The sequence below is a fragment of the Enhydra lutris genome, unplaced genomic scaffold (genome assembly GCF_002288905.1).
Source record: "Enhydra lutris kenyoni isolate GAN:26980312 unplaced genomic scaffold, ASM228890v2 scaffoldscaffold30, whole genome shotgun sequence".
Lineage (NCBI taxonomy): Eukaryota > Metazoa > Chordata > Mammalia > Carnivora > Mustelidae > Enhydra > Enhydra lutris.
The window spans coordinates 20,758,127-20,775,452 of NW_019154114.1; the positions used below are offsets into that span (position 1 = coordinate 20,758,127).

The 17,326-nt window shown below is 54.6% G+C and overlaps 1 protein-coding gene across 3 annotated transcripts in view; it reads right to left on the reverse strand.

Annotated features, from left to right (window-relative positions):
- Positions 1 to 11,770, reverse strand: part of LOC111152919 (F-box protein 31) — a 36,591-nt gene extending 24,821 nt beyond the window's left edge. For all 3 annotated transcript variants that reach the window (XM_022511660.1, XM_022511659.1, XM_022511658.1), the window contains exon 1: positions 11,413 to 11,770. In XM_022511660.1, the coding sequence (XP_022367368.1) occupies positions 11,413 to 11,761 (349 nt within the window). In that variant the 5' untranslated portion in view covers positions 11,762 to 11,770. The remainder of the gene's footprint in view (positions 1 to 11,412) is intronic.
- Between the last annotated feature and the right edge of the window lie 5,556 nt (positions 11,771 to 17,326).

The window sequence follows — 17,326 nt, forward strand, 5'->3', positions numbered from 1 at the left end:
GGCGGGGAGGGAAGGTGCATGCCGAAGCCTTGGCCCTGTCTTCCAAGGCGGAGTCCGTCCCTCACCACTGCACCCACACTCACCAGCGAGGCCCTCATCCTGTGTTTAGACCACACTGGACAAAGCAACAATCCACACTATCCCAAGAACCTCCAGAAGCCTAAATGCACAAACCCCAAATCACACAATCCCGGCCCATGAAGCGTATGGCACAGACTCGGGGGTCTGCGAACAGCACGCTGCCGTGGCAATGAGATCGTCCTTGGTGTCAGGGTCCCACACAGGCCCCCGAACCTGCACTGCGGCTCCCCTTGCCACTGGCTCTATTACACAAAGCCGCGGGCCTGTGAGGGGAGACCTGGGCGAGGGGCCGGATGAAGGCCTGAAGGAGAAGGCCGCACCACATCTCTTCGGCACCAGCCCCCGACCCCAACCAGCGATGATGGAGACCCTGGATGCCCTCCCCGCCTCCTCGGCCTCGCCTAGCTGACAGCGCCTTCCCGCTTCCTCCTCCCTGTCCCTACCCCACCCCACTTTCCCAAGCCACCCACCTCAGCTTCCCAGCTGAGACCTCGGATCCTTCGGGTCGGGTCCCAGCGAGGGTTTGCAAGGAAAGCACCACACGGAGCTCATCACCATGAGTCCAGAACTGCCAGGGGACCAAGTGCTGACAGCGACCAGCCCGCCTGGTACCACCCGCCTCTGCGCGGGCCAGGCACCACGGTAACCGACCTGGCTGGCAGGCCTGAGCACGGCCACTGTCTTGTCCACGCCAGCGAGGAGAACACACGCACAGAGAGGCCCAGGACTGCACAAGGCAGCAGAGCTCGTGGTGCGGGACCCAGAGCAAAGCCCAATGGGACGCCGCTCAGGGGTGAGCAGAGCGGGGGCGGGAAGCGTGCTCAGCGCCCCCGCTGCCCAAGCCCTCACACACTCCCGACCAGGACTCGGTGCTCATCCGGGGAGCAGGGGCCCAGCCGGGGCCTCGCGCACAGCCACCTCCCATCCCAGGAAGGGCCGCCAAGGCTGGGCAAGGCGGGAAGCTCGGGGGTCCGTCTGAACCGTGGATTCACGCAGCGTGGCTAGTAGTGGCCGAGGGCTCTCCCCTCATGATGTCACTCCCGACGGTGCCCACGTGGATGATACCAGCCTGAGCACATCTACGCACTGACGGAGTGCAGCAGTGCTGGAGGCAAAGCTCCAGAGGCACAGAGGGGAGAAGGTATTTGGGGCGAGGGAGCTACTCGGCAAAGTCTCTCCCCACAGGCCTCCCAGGGAGCCGTGCTTTTCCCTAACTCGTCATGAGGTAGGGAGACGTGAAGCTGAAGACTCCTAATATGTAAGTCACGGCCCTGCTCACTGTGAGGCAAAACGATCCGAAGCGTTTCATCCTGCTGTCAAGAGCGTGCACTCCCTCCCACAGGACGATGCAAGCGTAGGGACTGCAGAGGAATACGCCGTCCGTGCGCTGGGGCAGGGACACAGCAACACCCCCGTCCAAGGGGGTCCCCAGCATGAGAGACCACAGCTTGTCCCAAGCCCTGCTCCCCCCGTGGACCGGCTGAACAGGCCACTCTCACCCTGGTCAGCAGAGCGCTCCGGAAGAGCCAGTCTACCCCACTCTCACTGAGAAGCACTCTGTTCTCCGTCTGCTCTCTCCACCGCCTGCCGCTGGCTCCGTGCTGCCCGTGGCGGCCAGGTGGCTCCCCCGGAAAACCTGGGCAGGGCCACCACGTGGGCTCCCCATAGCCACTCGCTTTCTCCTGTGCAAACGATGCGCTTCAAACCTGTTACTGCGTAACAAGACCGGCGCCCGCCCGGTTTGCTTCCCGGGGGTTCTGAACGGACAGCTCCCTTTCCCGGCTCCAGGGGCCGCCGGTGCTGCCGGGAACAAACACGACGGGTCTCCTCCTGCCTCGGTGACGAAGCGGGTGGCCGCAGGGGCAGGGGTCTTCTCCTGTCATGTGTGTAGTGCTGCGGGCAAGACACCGTGACTCTCAGTGCCAACGGTCAGATACGGGTCAGAGCCCTGACAACGCACCTGGGCGTGCTCTCGTGGCGGACGGCACCTGAGGCCCACGGCCAGGCCCTTGTGAGGCTCCTGGTGCTTGGGCGCGTCTCTGGGCCCAGGCGGTGAAGACTGGTGACCTGGCTTACGATTTTTGAATCAGACTCCAAGTCACACTCCAACCTGACAGGAACGATGCTTCTGAATGGCGGTGAGGGCTGTACCCAGGACTGCCGCCTCATCATAAATTTCTGCACACGGGACGCCTGGTGAAGCGTCTGCCTTTGGCTCAGGCCATGATCCCAGGGTCCCAGCATGGAGCCCGGCATGGGACTCCCTGTTCAGGGAGGAGCCTGCTTCTCCCCCTCCCTTTGCTGCTCCCCCTGCTCCTGCTCTCTCTCTCTCTCAAATAAAGGAAAAAAAAAAAATTCTGCACATGTGTCAAGAAATGGTATTGCTCATACGGCACAGGAACTAAAGCTGCACAAGCAGATAAGGGAACCACAAACACCTCCAACAACCAGAAGGAAAGCAAAACTAGGGCGTGGTGCTAACAGAGCGTCCTTGGTGGATTCTTCTTAATGTTCCCAAAAAGTCAGACTAAATCCACAAATGTCACTCTGACCCAACCGTTCCTACAAGAATTGTCTGCTATTTTCCACCTGACGGGAAAACCTTTTTTGTTTTTAAAGAGGGACTCAGAACAACACCACATCCTCTGATTGTTCTATCCACGTTCCCGTAAGTCATCAAGGGAGCCGGTCCTTAAAATAGCTGGAAGGCACGTGTACTCACCAGCACCGTGTATCCTTCCAGAAAAACAATAAGTGTGAACTTTGCCCTTTGACACAGGTCCTGTCCCCGCGGACAGCAAACAGGCATGCCACCGTGCCGCCTACAGGCGCTTCTCAATCCAACGCTGGATTTGGTGTTCCAGGCTGTCGGTTCAGAAAGTTCCCCTGACGGGGCCGTCCGGCCGGCTCACTCAGTGGAGCTTGCCTCCTCAGCTCACCGTCCTGGGCGCAGAGATTACGTAAATAAAAACTTAAAAAAAAAAAAAGTCCTTGCTAATCTGTTATATAAAGGAGCTTAAGCAATTCTTTTCTGGAAATATTTACTCCAAAGATAGCAAAAACGAAACAAAACGAAAAGCTGGGAAGGGAGGAGCATGCGTCAGCCAGACCTGCGGGAATTTACAAAATGAAACGGCCGTGCTGTGCAGAAACAGGGATCCAGCTATCATTCTGCTTCTGGATACAGCCCCCAAGAACTGAGAGCGGGGGCTCAGACACGGCTACGCCCCGGCTCGCAGCAGGACCTCACGAGATCCAAGAGATGGAAGCAACCTGAGCGCCTGCGGGCGGCTGAGCCAACCACACCCCGTGGTCCATCCTCGGGTGGACTGTTACTCGGCCTAAAAAAGGCAGTAAACTCCGTCATCCGCCGCAGTAGGCATGAACCTTGGGGACATCGTACTCAGGGAAAAACAAGGGTATGGGGCACCTGGACAATCAGACTCCCAGAGACAGCCGGGACGGCGGCTGCAGGAGGGGGCAGGGGAGCAGGTGTGTGAGGGGACAGAGCCGAGGTGTCGAGCAAGACAGGTGGGCGGGGGTACGGGCGAACCTACCGCACAGCGGACCATCAGAGCCCTGCACTAACAAACGGTCCAAACGGCCGCTGTTGCTTGTGTATGTGTTACCATAACAAAAAATTAAATTGCCACTTCAAATATTCCAATCGGAAAATTTCCGAAGAGCTATCTGAAAAACATTTTGCCAGGAGGGAGGAACAGCATACTGCTTTGGCAGAGTTGGGTCAACACATACGCGGCAGCCTCATGTGACCTCACCGCCTGGGGCTGGCAAGCGCCCTCCTCTCTTTCCTGTCCCACGAGCTCAGGGCCACCGGCCCGGCTGGACCAGAAACTCCCCAGCCCCACAGCGTGTTCCTGAACATGCGCGACTCCGCTCAGTGTCTGCGGGTGGGAGTGAGCTAGAGGTTTTCTCTCCCTCCCTCCCCGCTGCGGGTGAACCCAGCAGACCCGGCTCTGCTTCCCGAGGCTCCTTCCCCGGAGGAGAAGGTGGAGATTCAGGGACACAGCAGCCGCGGCAGCGGGGCTGGGATGTGCGCGCGCGTGGAGCAGAATGTGACTGACAGAGTGAGCGCTGTTCCTCGGGGCCCTGTGTGGTACCGGGAGGCTGCCACGGCGGGGACCTAGTCCCATTCTCCCGGTCACCGCCACTGAGGGGGGCGCCCCGCCACGCCGGACGGGCGTGGCACTAGGACACAACCTGCCGCGAGTCTGTGGGCAGACAAGATCCATCCGGAAGGGGAGGTTCTCCCCCAGCACTGCAGGGGGCCGGGTGGCAGAGGCTGCAACGCAGGCAGCGATATAGCAGGAAATGTGGGGGTGCGGGGGTCCAAGGAGGCCGCTGCCCCACTGGGTAAGTCCGAGGCAGGAGGCACGGAGACGGTGAGCCGGACATGGTGCCGGCCAAGCAGGACGGAGCCAGGGAGGAGGGCTGCGGTGTGCGCCAGAGGCCTCCTTCCCACCTGCTGTGCTCTGAGTAAAATTCTGTTTGCACTAAACTAGGGGATAATTATACTCCTTAGTAAAATATGGCTCACACTTTTACTTCTGAGGATGAAAAAGAAGTCAAGGGCAGGGGTGGGGGCTGGTGGCAGAGGGGCCCTCCACCAGGCAGGACGGAGGGGTCTGGCAACCAGGCCCAGGCTTCCAGCACAGCTGTCGGTGCCAGCACCCCAGGACGCCCTCCACCCACAGAGCTCAACCGCTCTACTTAGCTACTACCGGAACTGGATGACATTTTTTTTTTTTAAATAATGTAGGAGATCTAGAAAACACTCTGCAGCCACCTCATCTTAGGAGGCAAGACTGTAACACTCAGAATCTGGACACGGCCCACAGGTGTCTCCAGATAAACACCGGGAACACTTGGGAGGCAGAACAAACAGTTCCCCAGGACGGCTGAAACCGCCTCTGAGATCAGCGTGACTCGTTCTCACCGAGTCCGGGCCACGCAAAGATAAACAGTCCCTGTACCAACGGACACTGTGACAAGCCGCACTCCCGCAGCGAGACGACTCTGACCGCAGTCCAGCTCCCATGACAAGCACCTGCTGGCCAGGGGAGACCCATGCCTACTAAGGCCCCTCTGTCACCCTGAGACACCCACCCTGCACATCCACTGTCCCACTGCCCATGTATGAGACCAGGAGAGAAGCCTGTGAGCCTGACTCCGCCATCATCTCCCCCTGGACGTGGTCTGGTGTTTCCGACACTTCCCTGCTCCTCCACTAAAACTCCCCCCGCCTGGCCGGGTGGGGTGTAGCAGCCTCTCTATCGCCACCGGGTGGACACCGATGGTATCGCTGGCAAAGGGTGCTGACTCATGTGTTCCAAACCCTGCCCGTCTCCGGAAAGAGCCTTCGTTTTCGAGAGGATACTTGTTCTCTGCAAAGTCCCAAAGACACCCTTGTCTTCACATGCCCTTTCCAGCCAGAAAGACAAACCCAGAGCCTCAGCGCATTACGTAATCCTCTTATAAGCACAGGAAAACAGTGACAATGGCCGTGCCTGGACCTCTAACAACCAATCCATTCTTCTTGGCAAAGCACCACTGTCTGTCCGATTAAATATGGCCGGGAGCGGCGGTGGGGGGGATCTTTACCTGATGCTCTCTGCGTACCAGGTTCACTTTCTAGCTTACTTTTTTAGGGCTGACATAAAGGAAGTCTGAAAAATGCCCCCCGTGAGGCACCACTGCCCTTCACCCTTTCCTGCTTTGCGAAGGGAAAGGAAGAGGTTTCTCTATAAACCAGGACAACAGATTCAACATGCTAAGTACAGAGAACTGTAGTCCTTCCAAAGGGCAAAGCAGAAGAAAAAGATAAAGGTTTCCCCCTCCAATTCTGACATCCTGCTACAGGCGGGCTGGTCTCCCCTTCCCGTGGTTAAGACCTGTGTCCCTACTGCCTGGGCAGTCTGTTCATCCACCTGCCAACCCGCCCTCCCCACGGCCAAAACCAGCCGGCTGAGCAAGGATCCACTTTAGAGGAATCACAGAAATCCCTAAACCCAAACTTAAAATGCACAACTTGCCCAGTTTACCTCTTCCCAAAACAACCCTCCAATTTCAGTCGTATTTAACAAAAGCCACGTTTTTTATTTTTTTGCATCAGCATATCATATAGAATAGAAACGTTTTCTTTTGTTTGCAAAAACAGAATTAAATACTGGTTTTTAATTCCCCATTTCTGTCATAAAAACCATACATTATTAGAAAAAGATTACTCTTTTTTTTTTGGAAAAGAATTATTCCTAATTATGATGGAATTTAATCCCACTTTACAACAAATCAAAACATTATATACAAATATTCTGTGTTAAAAAAAACTTACCATCAAGGGCAGAAATGACCAAATTATATATTATATATTATGTATTATAATATACAATACTATATAATATAATATGTAGTATTATACATTATAAATTCAAAACCAGACATCGACAGGTACTGAGCTGAATAATATAAAATCCTTGCGTCTGAATATTTAAAGCTCAGTATGGAAGGAGAATATACACATATGAGCATTTCCTTTGTTTCTTAATTTTCTTTTTTTACTGTTTGAATATTCTGATTTAGAACTACAGTCTGAATGTAGACTTCAAAATTCACCGAGTAAATGTTAGGTAGTAACGCAGAAAAGCCTTGTCAGGGTCAAAGGCAAAATAAAATAACGCACTTGGCTTCTACCCTCAAAAGTCTGAGAAATGATGACTTATTTATAGCCCCACACGCAAGTAACTGCAGGCGGCCCACAGCCAAAGGAGTGATGCATCAAAAAAGTGTTTACCCTCACCCTGGCCTGGGCCTGCCCTGGGGGCTGGGCTTGGTTTGGGTTGGTTCCTGTAAGGAGATAAGTATCACCTAGTCCTCCGGTGCTTGCCCCAAAATCAGGAACGCAGACTTGGCAGACTTGGCTGCTCAGTAGCAACCTTTCACCTCCCTAGAGAAATGCCACTAGAAAATATTTAACCCAACAGCTCCGGTATGCAACAGACAGGACAGGCCGAAGTCCTACAAAAATATCTGATTCATTGCTAGGGCACTGGAAATTGTGAGCTTCTCACCAAACATCATAAATATAGCTACCTGGTTTTAAGTTTCTAGCTCTACCCCCCACCCTCCAAACTCATCCTGTCGTTTTAGGAACGGCCCTTAAACACACACACATCGTCTGCACCCTGAAAGTCAATCATGGCCCCAAATTCTTCAAAGTAGTAAAACACAGGTATGTGCTATTCTTTCCCACTTCCCATTTTTGTGGCTTATTTTCTGTCCTGGGAAATCCAATTATAACAAGACAGAAAGCAAGCACGTAAACATGCAAATTCACTAATTAGTCTCACTCATCCTCCCAACAAACTAAAACATGGAGCCACCATTATACCCATCAGGGCTGGACCAGACCCCGAGGCTCCACTCCAGGACACGTGAGGAGCCAACTCACCCCTCAACCAGCCTGAGATCCGGCCTCCTACCCACCAAGGCTGGGAGGGCTTTGGTTTTTACCTAAATGGACCTGGGGCTTTGGCCATATCAACTCACCTTAACCAAAAGTCTAGATCAGGAAAGATGAAGTAGGGGAGCTAAGAGAACTAAGACCAGACCCGTCCCATACTTGACGGTTCTCATACAATAATGAGGCTAACCCCATGAGACATCTGTGAATACCAGAGGGGACAGCCCGCCATCCAATTTCTGACACAGATAAGCTGGAAGCTGGAGCTACCAGAACAAACTAGTGAAGCCAAAGACCTAGCGACCAGCTTCATGACTTTCTGACGAAAATCATTACTTAAGCTCAAAACACTAAGTTAGATTAACACTGTAACTTTCTGGGGCGCCTGGGTGGCTCAGTGGGTTAAGCCTCTGCCTTCAGCTCAGGTCATGATCTCGGGGTCCTGGGATCGAGCTCCACATGGGGCTCTCTGCTCAGTGGGGAGCCTGCTTCCTCCTCTCTCTCTCTCTGCCTGCCTCTCTGCCTACTTGTGATCTCTGTCTGTCAAATAAATACATAAATCTTAAAAAAAAAAAAAACTGTAACTTTCACGAAAGTCATCTGAAATGAGGTTAACCAGCATATCACTATAGACTTTTAAAGATATGTCCTGAAATATTAAACAGAAATGTATCCAGGTGGAAGAAAACCAACAAATTAGTAAGAAAAACAAACAAACAAAAATAGGGTAGAAAGTGGACAAAAAATAAGGATAAGCAAATAAGAAAAATCCAAACTGCCAGTAATATTTTTTAAATGTGCCCCCTCCCTAGTCATTGAGCACATTTGAACTGAAATAATTAAAGATGGGTCATTCAGAGTAGAGAGATTTTGGCAGTTACTGGATTAAATGGGGTCACTTCGGGCAGCTGGACCAGAAATGACAGCTGCTTGGTGATGAGACCGTGCACGCCAAACGTGTGTGTGTCACCTTTCTTGACTCATCTGGTCATGCTCTCGTGTCAGGAGGGTAAGCTTCCCAGCCGCAGTACCTCGGCAGTACCTAGTCAAACTGCAGGGCTCACGCCTCCCCTCCGGCCGCCGTGCTTCCGCATGCCCGCTAGCCCCATCCAACAGACAGGGACACTGCTCACTGTTCGCTGAGTACAACAAACACATAAATAAAAATAAGGGCAGGAAAAAGTGTGGTCCCTTCCAATGACGAACCACCACATTGCATTTAAAAAGACTGAACCAGACTTACATGCATTCACATGGGAAGAATTTAAAAACACAAGTTCACAAAGGAAAAAAGCAGATGCACAAGATTTACAGCATGATTTATTTCTAAAAATCACACATCACAAAATGTTGTATTTGGGGACGTACACAGGCATATGCACACATGACTAAATTAAACCCATAGACACTGGCTGCTTCTCAGAAGGGCAGGGCAGATGAGAAGGTAGAGAGGGGCGCCTGGAGGGCTCAGTCAGTGAAGCGTCTGACTTTGGCTCAGGTCATGATCTGGGGTCCCGGCTCAAAGGCAGTCTGCTCCTCCCTCTAGCCCCACCTCTGCTTGAGCTCGCTCTCATTTAAATAAAGTCTTTAGAAACATAAAAAACCTAAAAGCGTTAAATATTTAAAAACGTAAAGGAATCAAAGACAAATATAATGCAAGAATGAACATTTACTGGGGGTGACTACAAATACGCCTGTTTCATCATTTTTGTCTTTCTTCCCTTTTTTTAAATTTCTCGAAATGGAAATTTTCCTAGCATGCCTGGCCACCCTGGTGGACAAGATGCCTTGCTTCTAATGTCACAGTGACTCCTACCCCAGGAAAACGGGACTGAGAAGTGTCCCAGCAGGTAAGGACTACAGTCCTGAATCTGTCCCCCAACTTCCATCTACATCTTCATCAGGGCTTCCTACGCTCCCATTAGCCACTGAGAATTCAGCCTGAAATCCAACCCCAGTGAGTTTTGTTGTGGGTGTTTTTTTTTTTTTTTTTGAAATTTTATTTACTTATTTATTTGACAGACAGAGATCACAAGCAGGCAGAGAGGCAGGCGGGGTGGGGGGTGGGGAGAGCAGGCTCCCTGCTCAGCAGGGAGCCCGAGGTGGGGGGGGGGGGGCTCCATCCCAGGACTCTGGGATCATGACCTGACCCTTAACCCACTGAGCCACCCAGGTGCCCCTGCCAGTGAGTTTAACCCCTACCACACCTTCAAGCCTTGATTACACAAATGTCTCCGTTGAGTCTCTGGTCCTACAGTTGAGCTAGTTGTGTTCCAGCTCCCTGGAGACAAACCCACCAGAAACCAGCACCCAGGTCTGGCTGACCCACCCAGAAACTTCTCAAAGCACAACGACCGCCTGCGACGGGTCTGGGTCTTAGAAGTAAGTGTACAGAAAGCAGACGACAGCGGACAACAAAAGGTAGAGTTCACAGAGAAATGTCCAAAGAAATGCACGTGCCACGTACGTGACAAAAGATTAATACTGCTCACCTTCAGAGAAGTCTTACAAATTTTTTTAAAGATTTTATTTATTTATTTGACAGAAATCACAAGTAGGCAGAGAGAGTGGGGGAAGAAGGTTCCCCGCCCAGCAGAGAGCCCCATGCGGGACTTGATGCCAGGACCCTGAGATCACGACCTGAGCCATCCAGGCAGCCCGTTTTACTAATTTCTAACACAAAAAGACCCTGAACAAGACGCATTAACAACACAAAAATAAGGAATCAGAAGATGCAATAAAACGGCCAGGAAGTCTAACAATAAGGGGGCGAGCGCTTCCCGTGTCCATCTCCTTTCACCCAAGCGGCCCTACAGAAGCAGCACTTCCCAAAAACCCCTGGGAAGAAGGCGAAGCGTGTCCAGCATCTCAAAGCACAGGCGCCGAGCCCGGCCTGCGGAGCAAACCCGACGCCTGAGCACTGCGCCAGGCCGCGGGGAAAGGACGGCCGCCCCCTCGCTGGGGGGCCTCCGGACGGACAGGCCGCTCGTGCACCGCCTGCGGACGCACATTCCAACCGCCGGGCAGCTCCCACCGCAGCCGGCCGGGCTCTCGGAGGAAGCGCACGGAGGAGCCGGTCCCCGCCGTCCCCGCGGGACCGCACAGAGCCGCCCGCACAGCCGCCGGCGACGGAGAAGCTGCGCACTCGGACGTCCGCGGGCGCCGCTCCGGAGCAGAGGGACGCCGCGGAGCCCCCAAGCTCTCTGCGCCCCGGCGGTCCCGGGGCAGTTGACGGCGACGACCGGCGCGCGGAGAAACGCTCGGACCCCACGCGTGCGCTTCCCGAGCGGATCTCCGCGACGGCGGCGGGCTCGGAGCACCTCTACTCCGCACCCGGCGCGGAGCCGCAGGGACACCGGCGCCCACCGGCGCGCACACGCAGGGAGCCCCGAAGGCCGGCGACGCAACCCTTTCCTCCCGGACCTGCCGCACCCCGCGGGGACCCAGCCCCTGGCCCTCCGCAGGCCCCCGCACTCCCGGCCCCGCCGCCCGCAGCCGCCGGCCGCACCCCTCCGCCCTCCTCAGCGCCGCCCCCCGAGGCCCGGGGACCGGCGGCGGCTTCCACGCGCGTCAGCCCGCGGCCGGCCTCCACGCAGTCCCAGCTCCGGGGCGGCCACCGAGTTGCCGTGCGGTCTCCACAGCTGGGGACGCCCCCGTCCCCTCGGAGCCCCCAGCCCCCGAGCGGGTGGACCCGGCTCCGCGGCACAGCGGGGACTCCGCCTCCCCCGTACCCCGCGCCCCGGCGCCGTGGACGGGGGGGCCCGGAGTCCCCGCTGCGGCCGGCCGGGACCCTCCCCGCGCCCCCGGTCGTGGGCGCCCCCCACCCCGGGGCCCCTGCCCGGCGCGCTCACCCTCCCGGCAGCGCCGCCTCCAGATGGTGTCGGTGTGCAGGATGCGCCGGAACTTGGTGCAGACCTGGGCCAGGCTGGGCAGGTCGGTGCCCGGCAGCGACGCGAAGATCTCCACCAGCAGCTCGGGCGGCAGCTCCAGCAGCGAGCAGCGCGGGGGCGGCTGCGGGCCCGCGCCCCGACCGCCCGGCGCCCCCGCCACGGCCGCCGCGCCCGCCTCGATGCGCTCCTCCTCGGGGTCCGTGTCCGGCTCGCTGTCGGCCGCAGCGGTCTCGGCCGGGCCCCGGCGCTGCTGGCGGCGCCGACACCCCCGCGACGGGCCCACACCGCAGAGCCGAGCGCACACCGCCATGCCGGCGCGAGGGACGGCCGCCGCCTGTGCGCACGCGCCGCCGGGGAGCGGAGCCCCGCCTCCGGGAGCGGGGCGGGGCACGCCGGGCCCGCCCACGAGCCGGGGCCACGCCCCCGCGCCCCGTCGGCCACGCCCGCCGCCGCGGGCGGAGCCAACCCGCTCCCTGCGGTCCAGCCGCCGCCTGACGCCTTCGAGTCGCGGGCCGGGGTCCCGCGCCTGGACGCGGCTCGGGGAAGAGTCACCGTCAGCGGCTCCAGCTCGCACGACGGCAGCCCCCTCCCGACCGGCGACGTGCGCGACCGACCATAGCCCCGCCTGCAGCGAACGGGCCGACGCCTCCCCGCTGCGCTCCAGGGTCGCGGCGCGGTGGGCCCGGCCGGCGTGACCCACGCCGCGAGGACAACCCGAGGAGCCCCGAGATTGTCCTCCGAGAGCCCCCCCCACGACGGCCCGAGGATCCCACCGGACGTTCTCCCCCCGTAACACCCCCAGGACGGCCTGAGGACCCCACCGAGGTCCCCCAGGACCCCCCAGAATGCCCCCGAGGACCCCCTGGAGGTTCGCCCCCGACCCCCGGCACCCCTCCGGAGGATGTCCCGAGAGCGCTAGCACCGTGGCCGCGAGGACTCTACGCAGGGTGGCGCCCGGGCCTGTCCGGGGCAGCGGGGCGGGCTTGTCCAGCGCTCCGGACCTCGCGAAGCCGGAGAGAAGCCCGAAGTCTGCCCGTCGGACTCCTTTCCTCTGCGACCAGACGTGCCCTCGCTTCCACCCGCGCTGCAATGAGCGGGAAATGGGGCTGGTGGACCAAGACACCCGCTCCGGCCTCGTCGCCAGCGGTCTTGGGTGGCCCTGGTGACCTTGCTTACTGCGACCCAGGGCACGTGTGTTCCAGAAGGTGTGGCCCAACTGGAGAGACTGTGTACAGGCGTCTCGTGACCGCGACTTGCCTTAAATAGCTCACAGCAACAAGAACCTGTCGTTATTACTCATTTCCAGCCAGTCAGGCCCCGGCGGTGGGTGTGGTTACAGGAACCGCTCTCCAGCACAGCCCTGAAGCCTGGAGGGACTGCCCGAGTCTAAAGGGAGGCCTAGAATGCCCAGCCAGCGCCCAGTGTTTTCTGGGCAAGGGTGGCCGTCTTGCTAATAAGAAAATTAATGACCTTGCCGGTTCCCACAAATTCCTCAGTAGGCAGGACCGCCTCCATAGGGAGATCTCAAGGTGGGGAGGAAATCCAGTAATCAGGGAAGCACATCTTCTAAGAAAAATACAAAACTGGGGCGCCTGGGTGGCTCAGTGGTGATAAAGCCTCTGCCTTCGGCTCACGTCATGATCCCAAGGTCCTGGGACCCAGCCCCACATGGGGCTCCCTGCTCTGCGGGGAGCCTGCTTCCTCCTCTCTCTCTCTGCCTGCCTCTCTGCCTACTTGTGATCTCTGTCAAATAAATAAATAAAATCTTTTAAAAAATGACAAAACAGTATGTCTTAGATAAATCTTGACCTGCTTGGGTCCACACAATTGAAAGCCAACACCTACCTGACCTCTCTGCACCTAGCCCGCTTTTCAGTCCGGCCTCCCCACCGGCTTCACAGCGCTCTTGCCGGTAGTAACACAGACCCAAAAGCAGACTCATTGTGGCACTTACCTATTTAAAGGTATTTAATGGCCCCACTGACTCCTTATCACGTCACACATCATTGCCCAGTCTGCCGTCCAGGCCTAACCCCACACCCATCTCTCCAGGGAAGCCGTCTGATAATTCAAGGTCGTCAGCCAAGTCACGTCTCCTCTACCAGGAAGACCCATCTCCTGACCCTGTGCCACTAGAAAGCCAACCCTCCTCCTCTTGTCCCCAGATGGCATTTCCTAGGAAGGATGTTCTCTTTTTCACATTATTTTATTATAAACACTTGCTGCCTTTTATACCAATCTCCCTAGATGTCTCCATTGTCACGTGATATGCTAACGCACACCAAGCCGTCAGGAGTGTTTACTAAATGCTGAGTAAAAACAAAACAAAACAAAACAAACCTGGCTTAAAAGACTAAAAAGTGAGAAACATGAACCAAACAGCTTTAGAGAAGCCTGGTGGGACAGTGTTATAATCCAGGCTCAGAAGGATTTCAGCGAGCAGAAATGCATGAACCTCCTGTGATAAACTTTTGCAGCGCGCCCGACTAGCCTGCCTATGTGCTATGTTCTGCGTAGATCTATACATTCTAAAGGATAATGCTTGCCCCTGTTACATTTTTGTTCGGTTTGGTTTCTAATTCTGTCCACCCCCCAGCAGGCAGTTTTCTCCCAGAGGAGCTTAGAGTAGTATCCTTGTACAGAGTAATCTGGTTAAATTTTCATCAGAAGAATCATTAAACTATTTTTTTTAAAGATTCTATTTATTCATGAGAGAGAGAACGCACGCGAAAGCACAAGCAGGGAGAGGGGCAGAGGGAGAGGGAGAAGAAGCAGGCTCCCCAGGTGAGCAGGGAGCTGGACCCAGGGCTCTCTACCCCAGGACCCTGGCATCACAATCACAACCTGAGCTAAAGGCAGATGCTTAACCAACTGAGCCACCCAGGCGCCCCAAATGGTTAAACTATTCTGTTTATGGTTTGGATTATGCAACTACACAGGTAGGCAGACCTATTTGAATCTATACATCCTTGAGAGCAGGACTAACAGAAGGCCGTGTACAATAACCCACTCCAAGATGTGGAAGGATTGAATTCGTGCTAACCAGGTAGAAACGTAGCTGTGGGAGCGCGGGTAACCCCTAGGCAGGAAGGAACCCAAGGGGAAAGGTCTTGGGTAGCAGATAATTATTACACACCCAACCCCGAAAGCTTTGTGTGTCCTGAACACTTTTATAGTCCCTTCTGTATAACATATCCCATACTAAGAACACTTAAGGACGATGCGGTTAAAGCAAAAGGAGAAAAAAACTAGATAAAAGTAACCGTTTAACACTAGATGGGATTATAATAATGAACTCTTCGTTATGGAAAAGTGATCGTGGCTAAGGAGATCAGCAGATTACACGGCAGGCTATTTCTCAGTGGGTTCCCCAGAAGTCCCAGAAACTAGTGTTTCCTGGACCTGAGTAAACTGTTAACTTTACCCACTGTGGGTCTCACAACCCAGATGGGAAGAGTGACATCCTACCCGCTGTTCAGAAGAGACAGCCGAGGTAATGGAAAGAAAGGAAAACGTTCAAAAGCCAAACAAGAGGGCCACAGACTCTCAAGAGATGCTTCCCGTAACAGTCCCATATATGGGCAAAAGCTGGACTGACAGCAGTCCTGGAGGGTCTGCTTAGAATTAAGCTGCAACGAAAACCTGGGCAATGCCAAGCCAGCTGTTCACACTCATTTCGGGAACAGTACCAGGCTGTGTGGGTGACTGGTGACGGCTTTCCTGCCTGCGACTGCCTGCGGGTTTCTGATGGTCCATCAGACCCAGCTTCGCTGGAGAGGACGGGCTGCCCAAGGTGCCTCTCCCAGCTGCGGACAGGGCCTGCGAGGACCCAGCACCCAGGGAAGACGCTGCTCTGACCGGCCATCCACGAGGGGCGGCCTCACAATCCTCCTGACCAAATCCTTTCTGAGAATAGCCCCTGCCCCCCACTCTTGAGCAATACTTGTTTGTGTACTTGTTCTAAGGAGCAGCTGACACAGGATTGATAGGACAGAGGGCCAATAGTTGCCTAGACGTCCCCAAGGCTGGACTATCTCTTCCAATCAGAGGGAGGAGAGGTGGGACGGGCCAGGCAGGCCAGGGAAGCTGAACAGCTTCTTGGTTTGACTTGTCTTCCATGTCGTGTGTGGCAAAAATAATGTCTGCACCCCCGGGTAATGTTTCGTGCCTCATTTAACAGATTTGTAGAAATAGCTAGACATCACGATTTACAGCCATGGTAGGTCACTAAGGCTGGAGGCAGCACGTTCAGTTTTCAGGTTACCTTATTTTGTCCACAATTATGGTCATTTCCTATTATGGAAAAGGGAAGAGGGTCGAGTTATTTTAAAACTGACACCATCTGGCTTTCTAGAATAATAGTCTGGTAGTTTAAAGGCACCATGAGATTCCTGGAGAAAACATTTAATAAATTTAAAGATGTGTTCTTGCTTTCCTACTTTATGTAGATTATTTTAAGAAAACAGTATTGTTATTCATTTAAAAATACATCATACTATGCTTGTATTAACAAGATTAAAATAATTCATGAATAATATTACCACTCTGAAAATTATTCACTACATCAGACTGCTATGAAACTGCAGTCCGAGGGCACACGAAATTTCTCTAAGCTCCTTCTTTATCTATAGGTTAATGTAAGTTAATAAACTTTATATATATAAATGTTACAAATATGCTATACTTACATGGAGATTATGTGTATGAGACACCTTTACCTGCCTACAGCCTTGGATGATTTTCTGAGAAACATACAGGGAGATGTGGGTCAGATCAAGTGGGAATTCAAGGTTAGGGGAGGACTTTAGCAGTCACTGTAAACGTGGACGTCAGTACTTGAAAGCCACAGTGATCCTGTCCGGTTAGCAGCACAGCCCTTGAAATCTATCCCTCTGTGGCTGTGAACCCAAGGTCTGGGGTAATTCGGTAAAGCTTTATAGATGCCTAAGGGACTGGGGAAATATGAAACTCTCCTTCCCTTCCCCCAACCTCCATATGCCAGATAATTGATTTTTTTTTCCTTCTTGCATTTGGAACAACTGTCCAGCAAGAGAACGGAAAATCCATTTCTTACAAAATAGCCATTAAGCCAAGAAAGCAGATCACCGGTCAATACTTAGTAAAAAAAAACAACAAAACTCCAGAAAAGAAAGCAGCACAGTCCATGCTCTTCTTCTTCTTCTTCTTCTTCTTTTTTTTTTTTGTTTAGTTTTATTGATTTATTTTAGAGAAAGAGTGGAGTGGGGGGCAGACAGAGAATCAGAGACTCTCAAGCAGAACCCCTGCTCCCAGGGGAGCCAGACACTGATCTCACCACCAGATCATGAAAGGAGCCAAAGTGAAGAGTCCCCTGGCCAACCAACTGACCACCCAGGGGCCCCCGAGGGCTCTTTAAGACTCCAACCCTGGGGCACCTGGGTGGCTCAGGTCATGATGTCAGGGTCCTGGGATCGAGCCCCGCATCGGGCTCTCTGCTCAGCGGGGAGCCTGCTTCCCCCCCCCCCCCCCCCCCCGCCTGCCTCTCTGCCTACCTGGGATCTCTGTCAAATAAATAAATAAACTCTTTAAAAAAAAAAAAAAAAGACTTCAACCCTGACCACTTTGTTTGGCAGAAGGAAGGTACGTAACAGGCGCTGTCTTTTTTTTTTTTTCTCCAATTTTCAGAGAATAAACACAAAACACTCAAGACAGACCCCGTGGAACTGAGGCCTTCCTCTGCGACTCCGGACACCGGACAGAATGTCCCAACGCGGCGGCCTCGGGGCTGTTGCAAGGTGAAGAACGCGACCACGCGGGGAGGACCGCGGCCGGAGGTGACCCGCGGACACCGCCGTCGGCCGCGGGAGGACGAGCCGCAGCTGACTCCGCGGCTCCG